Source organism: Bombus vosnesenskii, unplaced genomic scaffold (genome assembly GCF_011952255.1).
Source record: "Bombus vosnesenskii isolate JDL3184/JDL3185 unplaced genomic scaffold, Bvos_JDL3184-5_v1.1 scf7180000014535, whole genome shotgun sequence".
Classification (NCBI taxonomy): domain Eukaryota; kingdom Metazoa; phylum Arthropoda; class Insecta; order Hymenoptera; family Apidae; genus Bombus; species Bombus vosnesenskii.
This window is the reverse complement of record NW_022883506.1, coordinates 48,714-73,812: the sequence shown is the minus strand read 5'-3', so window position 1 is coordinate 73,812 and position 25,099 is coordinate 48,714. Positions and strand designations below refer to the sequence as shown.

At 29.5% G+C, this 25,099-nt stretch overlaps 1 protein-coding gene across 1 annotated transcript; it reads left to right on the top strand.

The window, feature by feature from the left end:
* Positions 1 to 3,063: 3,063 nt before the first annotated feature.
* LOC117240033 (neurofibromin) lies at positions 3,064 to 25,020 on the top strand. The gene is made up of 24 exons (XM_033505882.1): positions 3,064 to 3,239; positions 6,406 to 6,730; positions 6,825 to 7,043; positions 7,525 to 8,212; positions 8,489 to 8,759; positions 8,849 to 9,226; positions 9,310 to 9,496; positions 9,938 to 9,979; positions 10,133 to 10,206; positions 10,462 to 11,333; positions 11,752 to 12,053; positions 12,175 to 12,736; positions 12,838 to 13,386; positions 13,490 to 13,648; positions 13,910 to 15,998; positions 16,389 to 16,529; positions 16,604 to 16,862; positions 16,932 to 17,047; positions 18,045 to 18,161; positions 21,273 to 21,359; positions 21,791 to 21,993; positions 22,854 to 23,040; positions 23,391 to 23,653; positions 24,874 to 25,020. Exons 1-24 carry the CDS (start codon positions 3,180 to 3,182, stop codon positions 24,959 to 24,961), a joined length of 8,238 nt encoding a protein of 2,745 aa, XP_033361773.1. The 5' UTR covers positions 3,064 to 3,179; the 3' UTR covers positions 24,962 to 25,020.
* Positions 25,021 to 25,099: the final 79 nt, after the last annotated feature.

Sequence of the window (25,099 nt, the reverse complement as noted above, 5' to 3'; positions counted from 1 at the left end):
CATTAAAATATATACTTTATACATTCATATATTCATCTAACACGATCAGCAGGTTCATTCCTCGGTCGACATGATATTTTAGCTTGTTCTGATAATTTAACAGTGTTTCAAACAAAAACTCATCAGTATCAGATGAAGAATTTGCGGATGTAAAAGAGCTTCCAAGAAGTTTCATTTTTCCATTAACACACACACAGAGGGGGGGGGGGTATCCTTATATTTCTATTAAATAACACCATATACCTTTCCTGTCATATTCTTAAACACATTATGTTAAAAAACGAAATCAGTGATGCAATAACATGTATCATTTTAATTATCTGATCCTAATAACTTAATTTGTTCCTAAATTAGTACCTACACCTTGATCGTAAATACATATCGATATTCCTAAACAAATGAATGAATTGGCGATGAAGTTGTAAATTACATTTTATACAAACAAATAAATTATATTATTATATGTAATTAAAAATCAACTTATACTACAAATAAGAAACAGATTATATTGTTATAGTATCAGCTAGTTAAAATGATATATGTTCACATATTTAACAATGTTATTAAAGTCGTCTTTTTTGGTAACTGAAAAACATGGTCAAAAAATACATATATGGTATCATTTGAAAAATAAAGAACGATTCTTGCTTTTTATGAAAAAATTACACTTTTAAAGTTTGATACCACTGAACTTTTGTTTGAAACATTAATTTGTTCGATTGCCGGAATCAGCACAAAAATCGTAATTCATATACCACTCCATATAAAAAAATAATTACACTATTATTTCATCAATATAATGATCACTAGATAATCTCGGTAGTATTTCTGTTTCAAATTTTAAATATTAATATTTGCATTCAGTCAAATCATTATTTTATTTAAAAATTTGGAGATATTTATATAGTATCTAATTATTATTAAATTAAGATTTGTATTTCTTATGATAATAATATCGAGTTTAATTAAAAGTAATCTAATGATAAATTATTGTTCATGGATAACCATTAGATTATTAAATTTAATTACCATTTTGTGCAAGACCACATAAAACATACTCTAGGAAGTAAGTAGAAATGATATGTAAAATATACGATAGGATATTTACATACATGTCAAAAGTAAAGTTGCACATTTTTTATATTACTCATTTATGATACATTATTTGAAAAAGACTGACAATATTGTATTTTATTTATCTAAATGTGCAAGTAAATTGTTTGAAAAGTTCTCATATACATATATAGAAATGTAGCTATTAAAGTTGGATTTCAGATTTAATATGCAATTTGCAATCTTAATCAGATTGTATTTCAAATTAATATTTAACAAAATAAAATGAAAGCATGTACATTACGTGAAAATATTTGGAACCGTTTACTTAATATAAATTATGTGAATGCACAGACATCACATAAATTTATAATGTACTGTATATCACATCATGTTTTATTACTAACCTATATGCGAGTATATAAATATTTAACGAAATAAAAATGATTTACATTGTTTACTATTATTATTAATAACCAGTATTAAATTGAAAGCTAGAGATTTTATATAGTACATTTTAAATTATTTGTAAGTTCCAATTTCCATTAAAACATATATCAATATACGTTAATAAGTAATAAATGCTTTAATCGAAAACGTATTCATACATATGTACCTCTGTGTTAAATGATTTAAATCACTCTTAATAACATGTCACTTTTGAATGATTCTGCTTTTTACTTCAATACATTTATTCTTACTTATACCTAAAACTTTTTTTATAGCTATGTAATATAAGTATATACTAATACAGCTAACAGCGTTAAGAAAGAGTAAGAGAGAGAAAACTTTTATTAGTAATATAAATATAAATAGTTGTATTAAATAACGGTTACATTATTGTAGTCTGCAGTGACCATTAGGACATTTTCAACTAAATTGTAGTTCCATGAAAAATCTATAAAGAAGAAGTTGTTCTTAACACTGGAAATTTGTTTCAGAAAAATGAAATTGGAAATAGACAGTACTTAAAACAATCTTAAAACTGATATATGATAGAATCAAAATCATTTCCCATCGGTGGAACAAAAATAGAATATCTAGCACCATATTTAATATGGTGCTTAAGCATATCCAAAAAGGAAAGAGAAATAAATGCAATTAAGAAGATACAGCTAAACTTTCAAATTTTAATCAGCCATATTTTTAATATACATACAATATATTATGAGAAAAGAGAACATTCAGATGTTGGCAATTAAGAGAAAATTATCTAATCTATTAATTATCTTAACAAACGTGTAAATATTTTATGAACAATTTGATTAAATTTTTGACTGATTAATTACCTCATATACCAAATCATGCTAAGATTATGAATAACATGATTAAGATTCAGTAGAAGTAACTATATTAGCAGTAGTTCAAAAGTATACTGAAAAGACGTTTGAAAGAATTATTTGAAAATTTTATTTGAAAAATCTAGTAATAAAATCCTTTATAGTAACTCGAGATTAGCAAATTATAAATTTTGGTGTTATAACAAATTGTAGCTGCTATTAATAATCAAAATAAAAATTTATCACTCAATAAACAAATGGGTAAGGACTAAGAAATGTTATATTTTATAAAATATATGAAATAGTGTGAGCATAAACTAAAATCGTAAAAGAGAAAAAATATTTTAGTTCAATTAAAAAATCAATACACAATACTTTATAATCTTTAATATATTATAAAATAGATCTATGAATACAAATATAACCTTATTGGGACAATCATCTCTATTGATGGTTAGTAATTTAGAAATACATACATATGTTATTTCATATATGTGAATAACGGGGGTATTTAAATTTTGTCATACATCCCTAAGACCGTGACACGATTGGTTGCTTAGAAGAGAATGTTGTGTCGTCGGGTGACTTCGGCCGGTATCGGTTCTATCTACGAGCATCTTCGTCCCAGACCCCACTATAATTCTTTGACTCTGTCACAGTCATGGCGCATGGCGCGCCGCGCCCCTCCTCAACGGGAGAGAAAGAGCAAGCCGCTGCGGTGCTCTCGTCTCTTGCCTGCCTTGCCAGTCGACGTTCGTAAATGGCGACGTACCGATGTCGAATGCACGTAACGAACTGGTAAATCGTCGTACGTGATGACGGCTCGTCACTGAACATCGGACGGCGATGGGCACACAAAAGCCGGAAGAATGGGCGAATTTGCTGATCACACGTTTCGAGGAACAGGTACATCTCAGCTGTGACTCGAACTATGAATCTGTTTAGCATTCCTTTTTTCTTCTATTCGTCTTCCCTCTTCGTGCACCCTTCCCCCTTCAACACTCCTCTCTTTCTTATCTACCCTCTTCCGGTGCTTTCTCTTATTGCTTCTCACTCTCTTCCTCTATTTACTTTTCACTTTTGTGTTCTTTTTTAATCTCTTCCAGTATGGTGTCCTTATTCTCAGTTTCTTCTTTTTTCTTTTACTTTTCTATTTCTCGCTTCATTAGAAGATTATTCATTTAGAAAAAATTAATATTAGTTTTATTGCTTTTTGACGCTCCTCATTTTCATGAACTCTATCGAAAAAATGGCAGTTAAAATTAGGAGAAATTATTGAATTAACGATTATTAGAAAGACTGGCAACGGTCAATTTAATCGCTCATGTAAATTTGACACGATTTGTGTGTAGCAGTTCCTGGTAACCAAATGCAAGAATCATAATTTTCATTGGTGAGTGAAAAAGTTAAGGCATAGAGTGACACAAATAATATTGAATCGGCAATTTTTACATCAGTAAATTTTTTCTAAATATCATTTTTCAACACTCTGACAATCATCTGCTTCTCCAGAAAAATTCAATTCTTTCCATATTCTGTACGACGTGACACGATGTGACCAAGCAAGGTATGTATTTATGTATAGAACAATTCAATGTTTCTACGGATCAGCGATGGTGAATGACCAACAATTGTTTAGGTAGAATTTCGAATGGAATAGTTAAAAATTGTGTTGTTTATGATTTTTATGTGCATGTATTTTCGTATTTGTTCTGTTTCCCTTAATTTTTTCTCCTTTATTAGCGGGGAAAGTATAAAAGATATTTTCTACACAGTATTTAAATATTATTTAATGATAGCGTCTGTTTTAGAAATGTAGCGATTGTACCTCATTCTCCATAGGTATTCTAGGATTTGCTACAAATGTAAAATAGATTTTAAATGACGCAATGACCCTAAATCAATTTCACAGATTTCATGGCAAATAAAGTGACATTTAGTATAGAAATTTCAATCGCTATTATTATCCCTATTATTAGAGTAATAATTAATGATTGGTATCGTTATTTTTCTGGATGCATTGTCATTCATTTGTTCGTTGATTCGTTCATTCATGGGAAGATGCTTTCTCGCGGTCTCCTCCCTCTACACGCCGGGGAGTCCACGATTTGACCTTCGCCCCCTCCTCCCTTTCCTCTCCACCCCATTCAGTTAAGATACATATAGGGTGTTCTAAAATTCATCTACTATTTCAATAATTTGTTGACTATTATTTTATTATTATCAAAATAAATAAATTGCAGAAATATATATATATATATATATATATACTTATTTATTTATTTATTTATTTATCATATATTATATTAAGTATATGTATACTTGCAATTTTAGAACAATCGAATTTTTATTTTATGAATATTTAGAAAATTGTTCGGATCAATATTCGATGACAATGAAAATTCAGGTCATCCCTATCACTCGAAGTTAATAAGCTAAAATACATTTACAAAATAGAGATTAATTTTATTTCTTTTTTCTAACTCCCGTTAGTTTTTTTGAACCAGTTGAAAGATTATATTCTATAAATATGATGTAATTTTACGTATACCGTTTACATGAGCAATTTTATTATTTATGATTGTGCAAACAATTTATTACATAATGAAATTCAATATTTCATGCAAAAGAAGTTTAAGATTGAGTTAGGGATACCCTATAGATTATAGAGTTTTATTCCTCGTCCCGTAACCCCTCTATACCTATACCCTACACAACATCGCATCCGTCGTGTCACGGATACATGAATGAAAATTGCATTCACATCGCGCATGGCTTATTGAAAAATTTGAATCTATGGTATACTTCAACGCACTTTAACTGACTCGCAAAAGTATGCCAACACTTATATTTGCACCTTTTAACAAGTGAAATCTATGTTATAGTGAACAGAATGATGTTCACTAAACAGTGTTCAATATAATTATATGTATATGTATAAAGATATGTATGCACATATACGTATAGCAAGAGAAAGGTCTCAAAATTTTATCAGTAAAATTAGAAAATGAGTCAACGACATATACAAAATTTATAGCGTATTTATTTCAAATGCAGCCTACAAAAATATTTGAATAGATATATGTACATATGTATTATTATTTACTATTGTTATATATTACTTTATTTACATTAATATTTTTGCTTAGATCATCTTTGGCGACAATAATACCTCCAAGTCGTGTTATATACTATGAATTAATTTTATTGAGATATTTATATCAATAAAATTTATCATTTTTTTAAAGTAATACCTTTTTTCTTTATTTCTCAATTATTTAATCTCATACCAGACACTCTCAATAGGATTAGTATTTGGGCTCTGAAATATGTAAGGTGAGAGATGTATTACAATTCCAACAATATTCCCTAGATCATTATCTTGCTGGAGATAAAAATGTAGTAACAAGTCTAATTCTTCTATATCTTGTTTAATATCCCGTTCTTTTAATATAGGTACAGATATACTTGTATTTTGTATTTTAATATTCTATCGATAAATATCGACAATTTCTGTACTACTAGCAATCACATACAATTTTACTTCATCTGTATTTGTGCAATTTTATTAGAGATAATAAAGGCAATTAATTATTTATTATTCATTGCTAATGATTATTTGTTTGGATAATAATTTTAAAAAATATCTTTTAAACATATTTTTTATATGATAATAAATTTTATGATTTATCAAATAAATACATATGTACATATGTATGCGTGAGAAAATGAAGAAAAGAGAAAAAGGGGAGGTTTATATACTATTTAGTTATGCCAATATTTTATATTTTAATATTCTATATCTAAAACTCATGAGTGTTATTAAATTTACTAATTTGCATTTTACATTTTGTACATATACTACACTAGTAATGTCATTTAAACTAATAGATAAGGTGTAATATAATGATACATGTGTACAAATTTATTATATTTCTGATACATTTAATTTCTAATTAATAAAAATATATAAATAACAAATTATTATAAATAGAAATTGATAATTTCTATAATTTCATATACAGTCATATATTTAAAATCTAATACTAAATTTCTTACTTTTTGTTCATAGTTGCCGTGTCACAGTTGTCAGACCACCCACTCTCGTATGAACGAAGAAAGAAACAAAAAATGTCTAATACAAATTTCTCGATACCGTTTCTCTCTTGTAATATCCGGCCTTACCAAAATACTTCAGAATGTTAATGAAATGGTGCCATCTATTGGGGGTCAACGTATATTTCATAGTACAGATCAAGATCGGCAGTGTTATGAATCTATTACCATTATTTTGGATACCTTGGAAAAGTGTCTTGCAAATCAACCAAAAGATACAGCTAAATTTGATGAAGCTATGAATGTAAAGTTTTTGCTTAAAGAGATATGTCAATTTATAGGTAATTATGTTTCCAGTATTATTAACATAAATGTTTGTGTGCAGGTATTACTTATAATGAGATTTAAAAACGTAAATAACAATATTATTTTTAGATATACCAAACGATAATCCACAAAATGCTCACTTAAAAAATTTAGCTAGCAAGGTTTTGTTTGCACTAAGTTTAAATTTCTTTAATGCTGTATTTAACAGAATATCATCCAGACTTCAAGAATTGGCAAAATGTGGAGACGAAACTGCTGACTATAGTGATATTGAATTAATTCAGCATATTAACGTGGATGTACATAGGTTAACGAAACTTTTAAATGGTAGTTTATCATACTTATTATTCAGTTATTACATACACTTGTATATATTATTGTATATATGAAATGTTTTTTATCAGATTATGTAGAATATATTACGTGTGTGTGCGTGTGTGTGTGTGTGCGTGCGCGCGCGCTATACACACATACACACATACACACATACACACATGCACACATGCACACATGCACACATGCATACATACATACATACATACATACATACATACATACATACATACATACATACATACATACATACATACATACATACATACATACATACATACATACATGCATATACATATACATACATACATACATGCATACATACATACATACATACATACATACATACATATACATATACATATACATATACATATACATATACATATACATATACATATACATATACATATATATATACATATATGTTATATATATATATATATAACTATTCATAATGTCACTATTATTGCAGAAGCAATTCAAAAATTTAGACAGCTTAAAAAGTCAGTTCACATAGTTCTTATGAATTCTTTGGAGAAAGCAATATGGAATTGGATGGATACTTATTCTTATGAATTTGCTGAACTTCAAAAAGAACCAAATGAAGATCTGGGAAAAGCATGTGAAGAACTATTTGACATTCTTGATACATTTGCAGACAATAAAAAAGGAAGAGCTGCAGCTGTCTGGCCTTTACAAATTATGCTTCTAATACTTTCACCAAAAGTTTTGGAGGAAATAGTTAATGCCGATTTTAGTACTCTCTGTTCATCAAGACATTCAAAGAAAAAGCAATTTATTGACACTATTAAAAAAGGCCTAGGAATGCATGGTAGTTCTAGTAAGCAACTAGTAGAAGCTGCAGCAGTTACTTGTATCAAACTTTGTAAAGCATCTACTTACATTAACAATCTGGATTCAAATAATGTTATCTTTATACTTGTTCGACATGTTATGAGTGATTTGATGGCTCTACTTTTTAATCCAGGGAAAGTATTTTCTCGTGGTCAAAGCTACGTTGCCCAAGACATCGATCTAATGATAGACTGTTTTGTTAGCTTCTTTCGCATTAAACCTCATAACAACAAAGTACTTAAAATCTGCTTGAATCTGAATTATCCATCGACGTACCAGTTTGTCTTGGTTAGCTCATTATACAAGTAAGGAAAGAAATACTTTTGTTCATTCATAATTGAATATATCTATATAATCATATTTTGTTGCAAATATAAAATTATACATTACATGTTATAACCAAAAAGTATACTTCATGAAATTCAAGAGAATAATTTGCTAGTTAAAAATTTAAACATGTGATGATAAATTTTTGATTTATAATTGTAATGTTCTGAAAAAGAATTTTGTTATCATTATTTTAAATGAAATAAGTGATTTTTTTGATAATATTAATGTGGTATCAATAATTTTTATTTTAGAATCGTAACTCAACCAAGACTGCCATGGTGGCCTCAAATAAATCTTCTGTATTCTCGTAGTGCAGAACTTAGAAATATGTTTATTGATATTTTAAATAAAGTCACACAGAGTTGCATATCACATACACCATTACGAATGATTCAAAGTTTAGCACTTAAAGGTAAAGAACAAAATAAGTACAGAGACCGTGGAGAAGAAGTATCGAGTTATAGAAATTTACTTTTATGGATGGTGAAACTTATTCATGCTGATCCTATGTTATTGTTGAATGTAAATACTTTATATAAAAATCCCAATTTTAATTCGCAAAAAGATCCTTATACATGTATGTATATATATATGTGTTATTTATTTTACAGAATCAGGGAAAAGCTGGTCATGAAATTCAAAGTTCAACTTTAGAATTAATTAATGGTTTAGTTTCACTAGTTCATCAACCAACAATGTCAGACATTGCTTATGAAGCAATGGAAGCATTATTGGTATTACATCATCCAGATAAAATAAAAGCATGGAATCCAGAAGCACCAATGAATACCTTTTGGGATGTTAGTTCACAAGTTCTGTTCTCAATTTCCCAAAAATTGATTCAGCACCAAATCGTTAATTATACTTGTATATTAAAATGGCTTAGAGAAATATTAATTTGTAGAAATGCTTTTCTGGCACAAAATAAGGATTATGCTAATGTGGGTAGTCAGATTGCTGTTTGTAAGCAAGCACATATTAAACTTGAGGTTTGTTTAGATTTACAATATATTACAGAACTTTTTTTTTTAATATTGTTATATTTGTTTTTTATTTGTTTTTTATTTTTCAGGTTGTATTTTTTATGTATTTGTGGAGTATAAATATGGAAGCAGTTTTAGTATCAATGTCTTGTTTTGCATTGCTTTGCGAAGAAGCAGAAATTCGTTGTGGTAGTGATGAAGTAGCAGTAACTTGTTTACTTCCAAACTATCACTTATATCTTGAATTAGCACAAGCTTCTACTGTGTTAATCACTGGTGAGTTTAAATATCCAAAATATTATTTCAATTTATCCTTCATATTAAATACCATATATTCCAAAGTTGAAGTAGAAATTCGAACCGAGAAATAAGTGTAAAATGACATTACAATCTTAATTTTGTTTTATCATACTTGTATATAAAGGGAATATTTCTATTTTTTAAATTATTTTGTAATATTTTATTTACTTCTACATGAATATATTTTATGTAAAATCATAATACTACTGATATGTACTTTTACTAAAAATCTTTAAATAGAGAGATTAACATAAAATAGTATCTTTTTTAAACTAGTTTCGGTTCGGGTACCTACTAACAATGATTTTACTTGAATTCAAACATTCATTCATGAATTTTTGAATTCACTTTGTATTTTGATTAGTATAACCCTTATATGGCTGCAGTAGAGTATTAAAGACCTTGTTACCATAACAGCCAGCGGGGAAAGTAAGCTATGCTATCGTGATCATAATTATGGTAAGTGCAATTCAAAATATTATTCGCATACATGTATACAGGACTAAGATCGTTTTATTTTTCTTTACTATTCTAATTATTATATGCAATAGTAGACTAATTGTTTTGTGATTAACATTAGTGCATTTCACAAGCATATTATATATTTTTTAGGACGTGCTGCTTTACAAGAAAGAATTATGGTCTTATTGAGGAAAATAGAACACTGTGTAAATGGCATACAACCTGTATGTATATACATATAATATATATAATGGATATATACATATATACTGTATATATTATTATATTAACAATAGTAATATTTTAATTCAAGAATTATTTTTCAAAGAAAAATATGCAAGTTACATTATTTTAAAGATAATATAACATGGTGTAAATGTAACTTGTTATTATAAATAATTTTACAAAATTTATTTATTTAATGTTCCTTTAATGAGAAAAAAGATAATATACTCATAAAGTTTCCTTCTTCTTGCTAGGCTTGGGAAGAAACATTTAGAAATTGGGAAATAACTTTGCGGCAGTTAGTGACTTATCCCAAATCTAAAACAGAAGATAGTCAGATAGAATCATTTCATCGAAGTACAGGGAAGCGAAGAGCATCACACCAAAATTCAGAACATGAATTAGAAGAACAAATTAATGAGTGGGCTAATATGACAGGATTTCTTTGTGCTTTGGGTGGAGTATGTTTACAGAAACGTTCTCCAAATAGATCATTGTCAGGAATACCACCAAATTCAGAACCAAAAAGGAGTGCAAAACAACAAGAACCTACACCTTGTTTATCAAATCCAAGTCAGGAAGTGCAATATTGTACACAATTTGTTTATAATTTATTACGCCTATTAATTTGTAACAATGAAAAATTTGGCAATCAAATTCAGAAACATGTAAAAGAATTGGTTGGGCATGAAATGAGTCCTGCGCTATATCCAATTCTTTTTGATCAGATTAAAAGTATAGTCGAAAAATTTTTTAATCAACAAGGACAAGTTATAGTAATGGAAGGTAATACGCAATTCATTGAGCATATAATATTCATAATGAAGAATATCCTAGATTCTAAAACAGATCAACCTTCTGAATATCTTGGAATGACTAGCATAGAAGGAATGATGTTAGCAATTGTCAGATATGTTAGACATTTGGACATGACTAAACATTCTATTCTTATCAAAACAAAATTGTGTCTGCTAGTCGAAGCAATGATGAAAAGACGAGATGACTTGGCATTCCGACAAGAAATGAAATTTAGAAATAAACTTGTCGAATATTTAACTGATTGGGTGATGGGTGCTACTCATCAAATTACTCCATCTACTAGTGGAGACTTGACTGTTTACACACGGTATAGATGATTTTTTTCTATGAAATATATTTATATTAAATATTTTCCTTTTTGCTTAATTTAATAACTATTTAATTATATATTATCACATGTACAGTGAAGATAAAATATCTATTAATATTTTATAAAATACCTATTGATTCTTTATAGTTGAATAAGAAAGCAATATTATTTAAACATATAGAAATGATCAAATAATTAATTAAGAATTAATATTAAAAAATTAACCATGCATATATTTTCAGTGCATTTAATTTATTGCAAATGCAGTTTTATTGTTTATTAAAAAAATTAAATATCTGTATTAACTTATATCAAGTATTTGGTATAATCTTATTATAATATTATATTAAGTCTCTGTCTAATATAATGAATTATACGTATATATCAAATATGTTTGTTTTATTTGATTTTTTAGAGATTTAGATCAAGCATGCATGGAAGCGGTCGGAGCATTGCTACGAGGCCTACCTCTTCAACCCGAAGAATCCGATCGCGGTGATTTAATGGAGGCAAAATCTCAGTTGTTCTTAAAATATTTTACTCTCTTCATGAATTTGTTAAACGACTGCAACGAAGTAACTGGTGAAGAAAAAGAAATAGTATCTCAACAACCATGTTTAAGTAGTGGCAAATTATCTACTTTACGCAACGCTACTATACAAGCAATGAGTAATCTTCTCAGCGCAAATATTGATAGTGGATTAATGCATTCTCTAAGTGAGCAAAATTATTCGTGACATTGATATTATTGATGTTATTGATATAACATTAAACATTATATTAAATGTACCACCAACTTTTGCAATTTTTTATAATTTTAAAATTTTTATATTTATAGGTTTGGGTTACAATCCAGATTTACAAACACGGGCAGCATTTATGGAAGTTCTCACCAAAATTCTTCAGCAAGGAACGGAATTTGATACATTAGCAGAAACAGTATTAGCTGATAGGTTTGAGCAATTGGTTCAACTTGTTACAATGATTAGTGACAAAGGAGAATTACCTATCGCAATGGCCTTAGCTAATGTAGTAACAACGAATCAAATGGACGAATTAGCACGAGTTTTTGTGACATTATTTGATGCTAAGCACTTGTTATCTTCTCTCTTATGGAATATGTTTTATCGCGAAGTTGAAGTTTCTGATTGTATGCAAACATTATTTCGTGGAAACAGTCTTGGAAGCAAAATTATGGCATTTTGTTTTAAAATTTATGGTGCCAGTTATTTACAAAATTTATTAGAACCTTTAATTACTCCTCTATTAGATGATCCCACTACTGGTTTTGAAGTTGATAGCGCCAGAATAAATGCTAATGAAGATATAGAAAAGAATGGTCGTAATTTGATTGCATTAACTCAAAAAGTATTTGATGCTATAGTATCATCAGCTGATCGGTAAGTTATTAGAAATTGTATAGTTAATATTAATATAAATCATTTCTTAAAGAAATTTAGCTATTAATTGACATTATATTAGTTTCATTGTATTTTCACAGGTTTCCACCACAATTGCGGTCTATGTGTCATTGTTTATATCAGGTACTCAGCAAGAGATTTCCACAGTGTCCACAAAATAATATTGGAGCTGTTGGAACTGTAATATTTCTGCGATTTATTAATCCAGCTATTGTATCACCTCAAGAAATGGGTATTGTAAATAAGCCCGTACCTCCGCACATTAAGAGAGGTCTTATGTTAATGTCTAAAATTCTTCAAAATATCGCAAACCATGTAGAATTTAGCAAAGAACAACACATGTTACCATTTAATGACTTCTTACGTGCACATTTCGAAATTGGAAGAAGATTTTTTATACAGATAGCATCAGATTGTGAAACGGTCGATCAAGCTAATCATCCGATGTCGTTTGTGTCGGATGCCAATGTTCTAGCATTACATAGATTGCTTTGGAATCATCAAGAACGAATTGGCGATTATCTTAGTAGCAGTCGGGACCATAAAGCAGTAGGTAGAAGACCTTTTGATAAAATGGCTACATTATTGGCTTATCTTGGTCCTCCAGAACATAAATCAATAGATTCACAGTAAGTAACAATATTAAATACATTTCTTTTATTATACAAATCATTGTTAAGAATGCTATTTATGCAATTTTCATATGTATATTTAAGTGTATTTATTTAATAGCATTGATATGTCTTCAACTAATTTTGAGGAAATTATGGTAAAACATAATATGCATGAAAATGAAGAATTTAAGAGTATCAAGAATTTAAATATATTCTATCAAGCAGGAACTAGTAAACAAGGGTATCCAGTGTTTTATTATATTGCTAGACGTTACAAGTATGTACCTTATAAATTTGTTAATGTATATGTTACAGATATGAGCATTAATTTGATTAATAAGGACTTTTTTTTATTAGACATTAAGAATTATTATTTCGTTAAATTATTACCTTATATATTATATATATTTTTTATGTAGTATTTATATATTATACAAAATCATATAAGGAGAAACTTGATGAAAAATGTTTGGTTGTGTATGTATATTTGGATTTATAACTATGTGCTAATGTAATTTTGTTTGTATTTTTTTTATAGAATTGGCGATACGAATGGTGATTTGCTAATATACCATGTTATTCTTACCCTAAAACCATTCTGCCATTCTCCATTTGAATTGGTTGTTGATTTCACTCACGCATGTTCAGACAATCGATTTAGAGCTGAATTCCTACAAAAATGGTTTTATGTATTGCCTGAAGTTGCCTATGAAAATATTCATGCCGCATATATTTATAATTGTAATAGCTGGGTGAGAGAATATATAAAGTTTCACGATAGAATTTTGGCACCGTTAAAAGGTAATAGAAAGGTAGTTTTCATAGATGGACCGGGTCGTTTAAATGATGTGATCGATGTCGATCAACAAAAATTGCCTGGAGCTACTTTATCTCTTGATGAAGATTTAAAGGTTTTTAACAGCGTTTTAAAAATTTGTCATAGGGATACTAAGGTATCCGTAAAAGTTGGACCAACAGCGATACAAATTACCTCGGCGGAGAAATGCAAAGTATTGTCGCATTCCGTTCTCTTAAATGATGTTTATTATGCATCTGAAATAGAAGAAGTTTGTTTAGTAGATGACAATCAATTTACATTGACTATTTCAAATGAAACTGGCCCATTATCTCTTATACATCAAGACTGTGATAGTATCGTACAGGCTATAATTCATATAAGAAATCGATGGGAATTATCACAGCCGGAATCTGTATCTATTCATCCAAAGATAAGACCTAAAGACGTACCTGGAACATTATTAAACATGGCGTTACTGAATCTTGGTAGCTCGGATCCAAATTTACGAACAGCAGCATACAATCAACTGTGTGCTTTAACTGCAACATTTGATTTAAAAATAGAAGGACAACTCTTGGAAACATCTGGACTTTGCATACCATCAAATAATACTATATTTATTAAACACTTAAGTGAAACCTTGGCTGCAAATGATCCTCATCTTACACTGGAGTTTTTAGAGGAATGTATACAAGGTTTCAGATTGTCAAGCATTGAGTTAAAACATCTTTGTTTAGAATATATGACTCCGTGGTTAAATAATCTTGTACGATTTTACAAGCCAAACGACGAAGGAGGGAAACGTCAGAAACAAGTTACAAAAATTTTAGAGAAATTAATTACATTAACTATTGAGGAAGTGGAAATGTATCCAAGTATACAAGCTAAAATATGGAGCACAATCGGAAGACTACCCGACTTAATAGATACAGTCTTGGATAATTTCATTCAACGTAGTGTCAGTTTTGGACTTGGTTCTCCTACAGTTGAAATTATGGCAGATACCGCCGTAGCTTTGGCTTCTGGAAATGTTCAATTAGTGGCAAAGAAAGTAATAGGAAGACTTTGTCGAGTTGTCGATAAAACTTGTACTTCTCCAACACCATTATTAGAACGACATACAAGATGGAATGACATTGCTATTCTAGCAAGATATTTATTAATGCTATCTTTTAATAACTGCTTGGACGTAGGAAAACATCTACCATATTTGTTTCATACAGTGACATTTCTAGTTTGCTCTGGAAGTCTGAGTATGCGTGCTTCTACTCATGGTTTGGTCATTAATAGTATTCATTCGTTATGCACCTGTAGTTCACCTTCCTTTTCAGAAGATACTTATCGAATATTACGGATGAGTTTAGATGAATTTTCTCTTCCAAAATTTTATTTACTTTTTGGAATTAGCGAAGTGAAATCTGCTGCGGGTACAGCATTTAGATCTAGTTATAGACATTCGAATGAAAAATGGTTTAGCAACGAGCGTAGCGTTACAGGAACACACGATAAAGAAAGACTTTCACTAACCAGTTTAGAAATTATTACTGATGCTCTTCTTGAAATTATGGAAGCTTGTATGCGGGACATACCACACTGTGATTGGTTAAAAACTTGGACTTCTTTAGCAAGGAATTTTGCTTTCTGCTTTAATCCCGCTCTTCAACCTCGAGCTTTGATTGTTTTCGGATGTATTAGTAAAAGCATAACTGATCAAGATATGAAACAGTTACTAAGGATATTAGTAAAAGCACTCGAGAGTTTTAACGATATCACTTTGTTGGAAGCAATCATTATGTGCCTCACTCGATTACAACCTTTGCTTAGATCTGTAAGTTATGTATTAGTTTATTATTTATTATTAATTTATTATTAATTATTTATTAATTACGTTTTGATTAATTAATTTGTTTATTGTTACATATCAATATATTTCAAGGAACATGATGTTAATGCAAATTATGCCTTTAATATATTATTAGAGTTAAATCTTATATTTATATTATACAAATTAAAGTTTATTCTATTATCATAAAGTTCGGTAATAATTACTAATAAGTATCATTAACATAATAATTTCATAACTTTACAACAGTGAAGTTGTTGGAATTTTAATTAATTTAAAATTAATTATTTATATTAATATCTAATCTATATATATATTTATATTTAATAATATATATTATTATAATATATATTTATATATTTCCATATTTTCAAGGAATCTCCCATACATCGATATTTATTTTGGGTTGCAACATCAATTCTTCAATTAGACGAAGCTTCTTTATATGCCTGTGGTTTAGCACTCCTCGAGCAAAATTTACACACTTTGGATTCTCAAGGAACTTTTGATGACAAAGTAAAGATTTCTGTATTGTATTAGATAATCATATTATGTGTTCATCTTTATTATAAATTGCATAAATACTTCAGACCTTGAAGCAAGTTATGATGTCAACACGAGAACCTTTAGAATGGCACTTTAAACAATTAGATAATGCTGTGGGACTTTCGTTCAAATCAAATTTTCATTTTGCTTTGGTTGGTCATCTATTAAAAGGATACAGACATCCTACACCTACCACTGTTACAAGAACAGCCAGAGTATTGACTATGCTGTTAGGTATTGTTGCTAAACCATTTAGAAGAGACAAATTTGAAGTCACACCAGAAAGTGTGGCATACTTGTCTGGTAAGTTTATGTAAAATTTTCTATTTATGAATTGAAATTACTAATTATTATATATTTGTATCTAATTAGCGTTAGTATCTGTATCTGAGGAAGTGCGGAGTCGATGTCATATTAGACATGCTGTGACCAAAACTGTAGAATCTGGTAGCACAGATTACCTTGATATTTTGCTTCCACACAGTACAGTAAGTTATTCTTAGAATTTTTTCATATTAAAACCATATTCTAAATTTTAAATAGAAAGTATTCAAGACATGCATTATTTATGACCATAAATGTCATTTAATTGCACATTAATCGGAATTACTTTTACTAATACGTATTTGAACTTAATTCAAGTAAAAGAACAAAAAACAGTTTATATATTTCTCGTATAACGAAATGATATCTTGTTATTTAAAGATAATTGGAAAATTTGCTTTTCTAATCTTTTTTTGCTTATTATTAATGATATATTGTCTACTGTTAGATCGTGCGTAAAAAATGGCTTGTGTGAAAGAATTTACAAGAATTTTGTTAATTTGATGCAGTTATACATAATTTGTTGTTAATTACAATTTTAAAGTTATTTTCACATCGTAATTTGTTTTGTCTGTTCTGTATACATAGAAGTATATAGGGTGTCTAAGTATTAAATGATCAAACTTCACAGTTTATTTTATGAGTAGAAATAGGAAAAGAATATTATATAAACATAGGTCTACAAACATTTTAAAAAAATATTACACAAGAAATATGAAATCTAAAGGCAATAGATATATTATTATTATATTAATATTATCATGAAAAACGGATTCATCGGGGAGGACACATTGTTCGACTAGCGAGATCGTCAGATTTTGCACTATCTATAGTCAACAAGAAAAGTGTATCGTACAAGAATTGATTCGAAATAAGAACCGATTCGTGATGCGTTCAGTGATCTGAAGCAAAATAAGTATTAAATTCGGAGAGTAACAAACTCAATCCTATGTTTATATAATAATTTTTTCTTGTTTTTACTTATAGAAGAAACTAATGAGTCTGATCGTTTAAAATTGAGACACTCCGTATACGAAATATCCTAATTTTTTTCATAAAATGACATTAACTTTTTCAAATTTCAAATAAATGTGTACATGTATCGTACATTTAATATCAGAATATTAAAGTGATTTTGATAAATTAAATATTATGATGCAGGATACGTCTAATGCAACATCAAGTAATCCTACTAATCGTCGACAAAAATCATGGGATCTTCTTGATCAGTCTGCGCTCACTCAAGCTAGACAACAAAAACAATATTCAACTCATCAGGTATGTTTTATTTATTAAGTACGATTACATTTTACAAAACATGTAAAAATGATTTATAAAGGCATTATTTATTTTATAATGCATTATGTATTACAGTATCCATGTTTTATTTAAAATTTGTTCAGGATAATGATAATCACATCCAAGAAAATGTACTTTTCAGTAGATTGTTTTTATTACTTTTGTTTTAAATATTACAATAACAGTTATCTATAAATGAATTGTTTTTTGCTGAAATTTACTACTATTTACTTATATATTATACATTTTAAGACAAGAAATTGATTATTCGTTAAACAAGAAAAGATTATTATTTTGTAAGTGAATTATATAGCTTTTTTAACACGTTGACTGCCACGACACCCATATTCGGGTGTCAGCAAAGTTTGTGGTCAGGTCGCGTAACCCATACTCGGGTGTCGCTTATTTGACTACTTGCGAACGATCGTCGTAGGTATTTGAAAAGATATTCCATAATAATAAATTGTTAACTAATAATTAATTGTAATAATAGTTGAATTGTTATAAAATAAAAATACGAAAATGGTTTATTCAAAAAATTATTTAGAATGTAAAACTTTAAAGCATTCTACACATAGCTGAGGTTGGTCGGGATAATTTGAACAATAAGTTGTTGTTTTCTTCAAATTCTTTTGTGCCTTTGTTCGGTCCATTCGACGTCTTTTATTTGCATAACATAGTTTGCATGCGCGTCTAATGCTTCTTCCGGAATTATTTTTCCGAACGGCGATATTATGCTGACTCCGTCGAAGACAAGGATTTTTTGTATTTTCGGACAACCCTAATAATTTTGCAACTAATAATTGTCTAAATATTCTAATATTTATATATTTTCTTGTTGCAATTTTGTAAACCGTCAAAGCGGAATTCCCAAAAAGAATTAAATGCCAAGTTTTCTGTACCATTTGATTCCTTTTCTAATTGTGGTGGCATAAGAAACCATTTGGTCGGAATAATCTATACCACACTTTCCTTCATTGTATTCAACAACAGCTAGTGGTTTTAATGTTGCGAACAAATGAAACGAAAGATCATTCTTGAGACCACCACTTGAGCAATTCACGTCACTAAAATATCGATAGGAGCACCTAGCAGAGAACGCTTGGTACTACTGTACGCGTGGCCTGACGGAGATTTCTTTGAAAACACGCGTGATAGTCAACGTGTTAAAGGTGTGTAACTAAATATATATATATATATATATATATATATATATATATATATATATTTATATATTTATATATATTATATATATTATATATAATATATATTTATATATATTATATATATATATATAATATATATTTATATATATATATATTATATATATAATATATGTTATATATATTATATATATATATATGTATTATATATAAATTACTTATATATATTATATATATATATATATAATTATATATATATTATATATATATTTATATTTACATATATATATATATATGTCGGGTTGGTGTTGTAGGTAGGGTTGTGGATGAATGAATCTTCATTGAAATTAGCCATCGTTGTGGTATAACAAAGGTACAGTTCATTAACACAAGTATGGATGCTACAGACTTGACAATTAACGACTGGGCAGACTTGACTGAGCACTCGCGACCCTAATGACAATAGCCTCGGGTTCGATAACGAATCCGCTGTCAACGGGATAACGAATTTATTGTTTCGTCAAAGTCTAAGTTGGACTCTATGTTAGAACGCGAGAAATTTACTGATTAAAACGCCACGTAACTAGTTGCTGAGAGCGCACGAGAGAGAGTGTCTCTCCGGCACGGTGATGCTGCAGAGGAAAACTATAATGGGGTGTGTCTAAGGGCATGAGATCACCAGATTCGTGGAGAGAAGCCTTCGTTCGGAAACTGAGGGAAATTGACATTACTGTTAAATGGTCAATTTCCATGTTGGTGGTTAGAGAAGGATGCTAGCCGTCCTTGAAGGAAAGTTGCTAGCGGGAAGCGTCGTTCGTGAGAAAAAAAATAAAGTTCCCCTATCTTCCCGTAGGTGGAACAAAGACTGTTTTTTTAGTTAACTAGGAAGGATTTTAGTTAACTAAATCTTAAAATTTATAACTGGTCCTCGGGCTAGCTAAACATGTACCTTGGAGATGCGTTGACATCTGGTGATCGTATTGCCCGAAGAATAGGGTCCGCGTGTGGCGAGTCACAGGACAGAAACCGTTGGAATGTTTACTATCGAGTGCCGCTACAACTATTTCTTTTTAAGGAGTGCTATACTATTACCCCATATCTTTGTTAGACAAAACGTTTATCCCCTTGACCGCGGCTACGTTCGGCGACTGGTTGTCGCCTGGAGCCCATGTTCACTATTACGAATATTGAACAAATGCAATCGGATTGACTAAAGAATCTAGATTATAATTTTAAGGGTTTTTCCCAAAGTTCCAAAGGGGAGGCTCTGGTGTCCTTTCATCTCCGACATATATATATATATATATATATATATATATATATATATATACTTAAATACAAATGTTTGTATGTATATAATAAAATAAATATGTAGATAATTACACATAAGTATTTGTAGCTCTTGATGTATTTGTATATTTGTAATCAATTTCTATTTCTGTTTCTATTTATTTCTATTTATATTCAATAATTTACTACATCTAAATTCCTTAATTTTACGAAACTTGAAATGTGAAAATAGAATTAAAAAATAAGCAGATACAGTAGTTAAAAATATACTAAGATGATGTTTTGAAAATTTATAATTTATGTTGCGAATTGTTCCAAAGTAAACAAAATAACAAAAATATTACTAGTCTAAAAGTTAGTAGATACAAAATATTCATGCATTATAAAATATAATCAAATTTAAGGTTTTAAATATTTTATAGGATATTTTAAAAGTATAAATTCAATTTTACATTAAGTAATATTGTTTATTGTTTTATATTTTTGAATGAACCTGTGTTTACTCTTTCGATGTCTATGTTCGCATCTACCTATGTCTACTTTATGTCTGCCTGGAAAACACATTGTAACTTGTCCCTTATACACATCACGCTCCATCAATTTGTACAATAATGACGATGTATACGTCATTAACAAGACTGGACGGATTTTATTTAAAACGCAGCGATCCTTTTCTGTACCAACTGCGAAGGAAGCAAAATCGAATGAGGAAGTTGAACCAAAGGTATTATTTACTCATCATATATATAATCCTCATAAACATCTTTTCTTAAATTTATTAACATCTAAACAAATACGAATGTACATATGTATGATTTCGTAACATATGTACAAATAATATGTTCCCATTATAGTAGTAGCGATAAATAGCTGAAAGAAATTCAAGACATTAATTGAATTTAAATAAGTTCAATGTGAGAAAATTAAACTTTCATGTAACTTTCATTTATACGTGCATTGACATAAAACTGCATAAAGTAAGAATCCATATCAATATATCATTTAATTTTGCCTTATAACATTTCTGCTTCAATCGTTTTAAAAATACCTACCTACAGCTTGACTCTTGTTATGTGTACTAAAATTAAGGAAATGAAAGTACGAAGTAACATAAAAGGATACGTATAAATGGTAAAATTTCTATAATTCATACAGAATCGAAGTGCCAGAGTAAGCGTGAGCAACGAAAATAATATATTGCTTGATCCAGAAGTACTGACAGATTTCTCAACTCAAACTTTGGTTCTAACTGTTCTGGTTACTTTAGTTAAAAATTCAACCGATGAAAACGAACAACGGATTCTTTATGAATATCTTGCGGAAGCCTCAGTGGTGTTTCCAAAAGTCTTCCCAGTAATGTAAGTTTTTATCTTTCAAAATTTTAAACAGATTATATATACGTTGAAAGCATCTACAGCAATTACATTAATAGTTGTTAAGTGTTACAGTAAGTTAGCGTGATTTTTATAATTTTAAAATAAAGATGCATTTAACTGTTTATTACGCTGTTCCTTGTAAATATTCAAAACATGAGGGCACATGACTTCAGAGGACAATTCACTACTTACGTAAAGATAGGAGTGAGGTTTACAGAAATAGTATAAATTTGTTCCTGTGTTATTAATAACGTTAAGAAATTCGGAATGTATATTGAAGGGATCCCAACGAAATCGAACAATACCTGATAATTCTGAACGGACAAAGAGATCATGGCTGTTACAGCCATTTAGTAATTTGTATTTATGTCGAGAGAGCTCGTTTAAAATGATTATTTAATAATTATTTACATATAATTATTAGATAATTATAATTAAATACTATGAAGATAAATGAATAATTGATTCTATTCACAATTATTTCACTTTGTTTAATGAATTTGTTTCTGTCAAGAATCCAATCCAAGAATTCATTTAATATAATGTAAGAAATTAGGAATAAGAATGCAACAAACTCCATGCAATAGACTCTGTACCTAGAGTACAAATAAATTATTATTATTATTTATTATTATTAATTTGTTTCTACTTTTTTTCGTTTCACAGCTGTATCTTAGCCTTAATTGAAATATAAAATAAGTATGAAAAACAGCAACATGAACAATTTGGTTTGCGAGAAATGATATTTAAAATAACGCATATGCTTACTGAGACATTTAATGTTACAGAATTCCTTAAACGCATGCTTAATATTTTTTAAATGAATTTAAATCTGTTTATAGTCATAATTTGCTTGATGCAAAAATCAACAATGTATTATCCTCTTGCCATGACCAAGGGATATTGAATTCTGTACAAGCAATTATACAAAATATGATAGCGTGCGAGGATACAAGTCAACAGCAATTACATTACTTACAAAGTTGTGGTTTTGGTGGATTATGGAGATTTGCAGGGCCATACACAAATGTAAGTACCCATCTAGGGTGAGACGGAGATAGTAGTGCAACCGAAAAGGCAGTAATTTTTCGTAATGAAACAAGTAGAAAATGTAATATAAATTTTTTTGCCCGTAATACGCAGCAAGTGATAACGAACACGAACTGTCAACCGTGTCATGTCGTTACCGATTGTTGCTGTTCGAGCTACCTTTTATGAACACAGATTGATAATATAGTACTTGACGAGATATAGTGACTTAAGTACTACAACAACTTCTTTGCTTTTTTAATTTTTTACCCGAGATCACCCAATAATTCAAGTTCTACGTAATCTTTTTGATTGTTGCATTTATAAGCTTACATTGATGTATGCCGTAGTCCAATTGTACAGCCGAAAGCGCTCAGTTATTTGTTAATTGCCTGGAAGCCATGGTGGAAACGTGTTTACCGGTAGATGAAGTTGAAGCCTTAAATAGCAATGAAATCTCGAGTGAAAAATGTAAACGATCCGATAGTCATCAGTCAGAAGTCGCACAAAAAAAAAAATCTTTAACTCATGGAGAAGATCGGGCGAGTTCTCGCGCTTTTTCGGAAAAAATGGACGAAACTTCTCGGAGTAGATCTTCTTTTATTCACATAGAGTAAGTGAACAATAACGATTATTATTCGAGGCTGTCCCAAGTAAATATATCGAAAGATACATATATGTATATAGGTACTACGGATAATGTTGAAACAGGTTGTAAAATATGAAAGGGGACATACATATATGTATAACATACTTACATTTATTCTATCTTGCAATGATTCTGAAAAAAGTACTATGAAGGTTAACTCCAGATTCAACTCAATGCCAGATTCTTATTGACTAAAATCCTCATACAGTGGCCTTGACGCCGTCGGAGAATCTTCGGGATTTCCAATAGGATACATGGTGCTTCTCACGCGCCGTGCTTAGAGTTCATGGAAGGAGTTAATAGGACTCCGTCATTGTATTTTCAGTTTACAACTGTACTGTACTTTCACTGTACTGTAAGATCCACATCACACGCTGCTTATTACTTGTCAGTGACAATTGAGAGGAATCAAATCTACAACCTTCGGGCAGAAAGTCGGCACTCTACACTCTAAATATTACCTACTCATGTGATTTGCAAACGTTATTCTCGAAATAAGAATTTTTAAAATTGGCATTATGTATATCTGATATTTACAATGGGAAGATTACTCGATTGGACTTTGTACTTATATCATAGTTACCCTAAGAAGAACCGATTTTGTGTGTGAATGTCCTTGATAAATTTAATAGATAAATGTTGAAATGCTTAATCGTTTGCTTGGAGAAATTTATTTTCCTTTGAAAGAATTCTTTATAATCTGTAATATTGCTACTGATAAATTTTTATTTGCTTACGTTTCATATCGTCGAGTATTGTTGGGAAATATTGTTCCTTAAATGTCGCTAATGCTAACAACATGTTAACTTCGAAAGTCGATATATCTTGAAAATGACTTGTGCAAAAGATATAAGTAATTTACTTACAAATGTTACACAAGTATTTTGATGGCAATTACAAGAACATGTACTAAAAAATATAGATTCTAATTTTAATACTTGAAGTTAACTTTCACAAGGCTTATAAAGGTTATAATAAAGTCAATGAATGTCAGCATGATCCATTTCTCTTAATATCTTACAGCTTTCGTGTGGAATATTTGTTTATACGTTTCATCTTTCGAAACATTTACTTGGGGAAATATATTTTTATCATATAATACAGTCGTATATTGTTTTAAAAAAGCATCTTAATATAATACTTTTTGAGAAAATTTAAAGTATTAATAAAGGTAGCAAATTTAGTCACAGTATAGATAGCAGAGAAGATGTTTTATTGGATTCTGTGGGTCAAGGAGAAAATACGAGTAGTAGTAACAATTCACAACCTTAGCGATTAATATGTGAACCTAAGAAACAGTGGGGTAAACATGGGCGAAAAGGACAAGTTGGTCGGAAGTTGCAAAGACAATTGAGGTACGTTTAGTTTCGAAACTTGCATGAGAACCATAGTAGCGGTGCATGATGATGC

Bases quoted from the DNA above. Each gene is read 5' to 3' on its own strand.
- LOC117240033 (XM_033505882.1), top strand. From the start codon at position 3,180: ATGGGCACACAAAAGCCGGAAGAATGGGCGAATTTGCTGATCACACGT. The intron at 12,054-12,174 runs GTGAGCAAAATT...TTATATTTATAG, and splicing joins TGGATTAATGCATTCTCTAA to GTTTGGGTTACAATCCAGAT. The intron at 12,737-12,837 runs GTAAGTTATTAG...GTATTTTCACAG, and splicing joins ATAGTATCATCAGCTGATCG to GTTTCCACCACAATTGCGGT.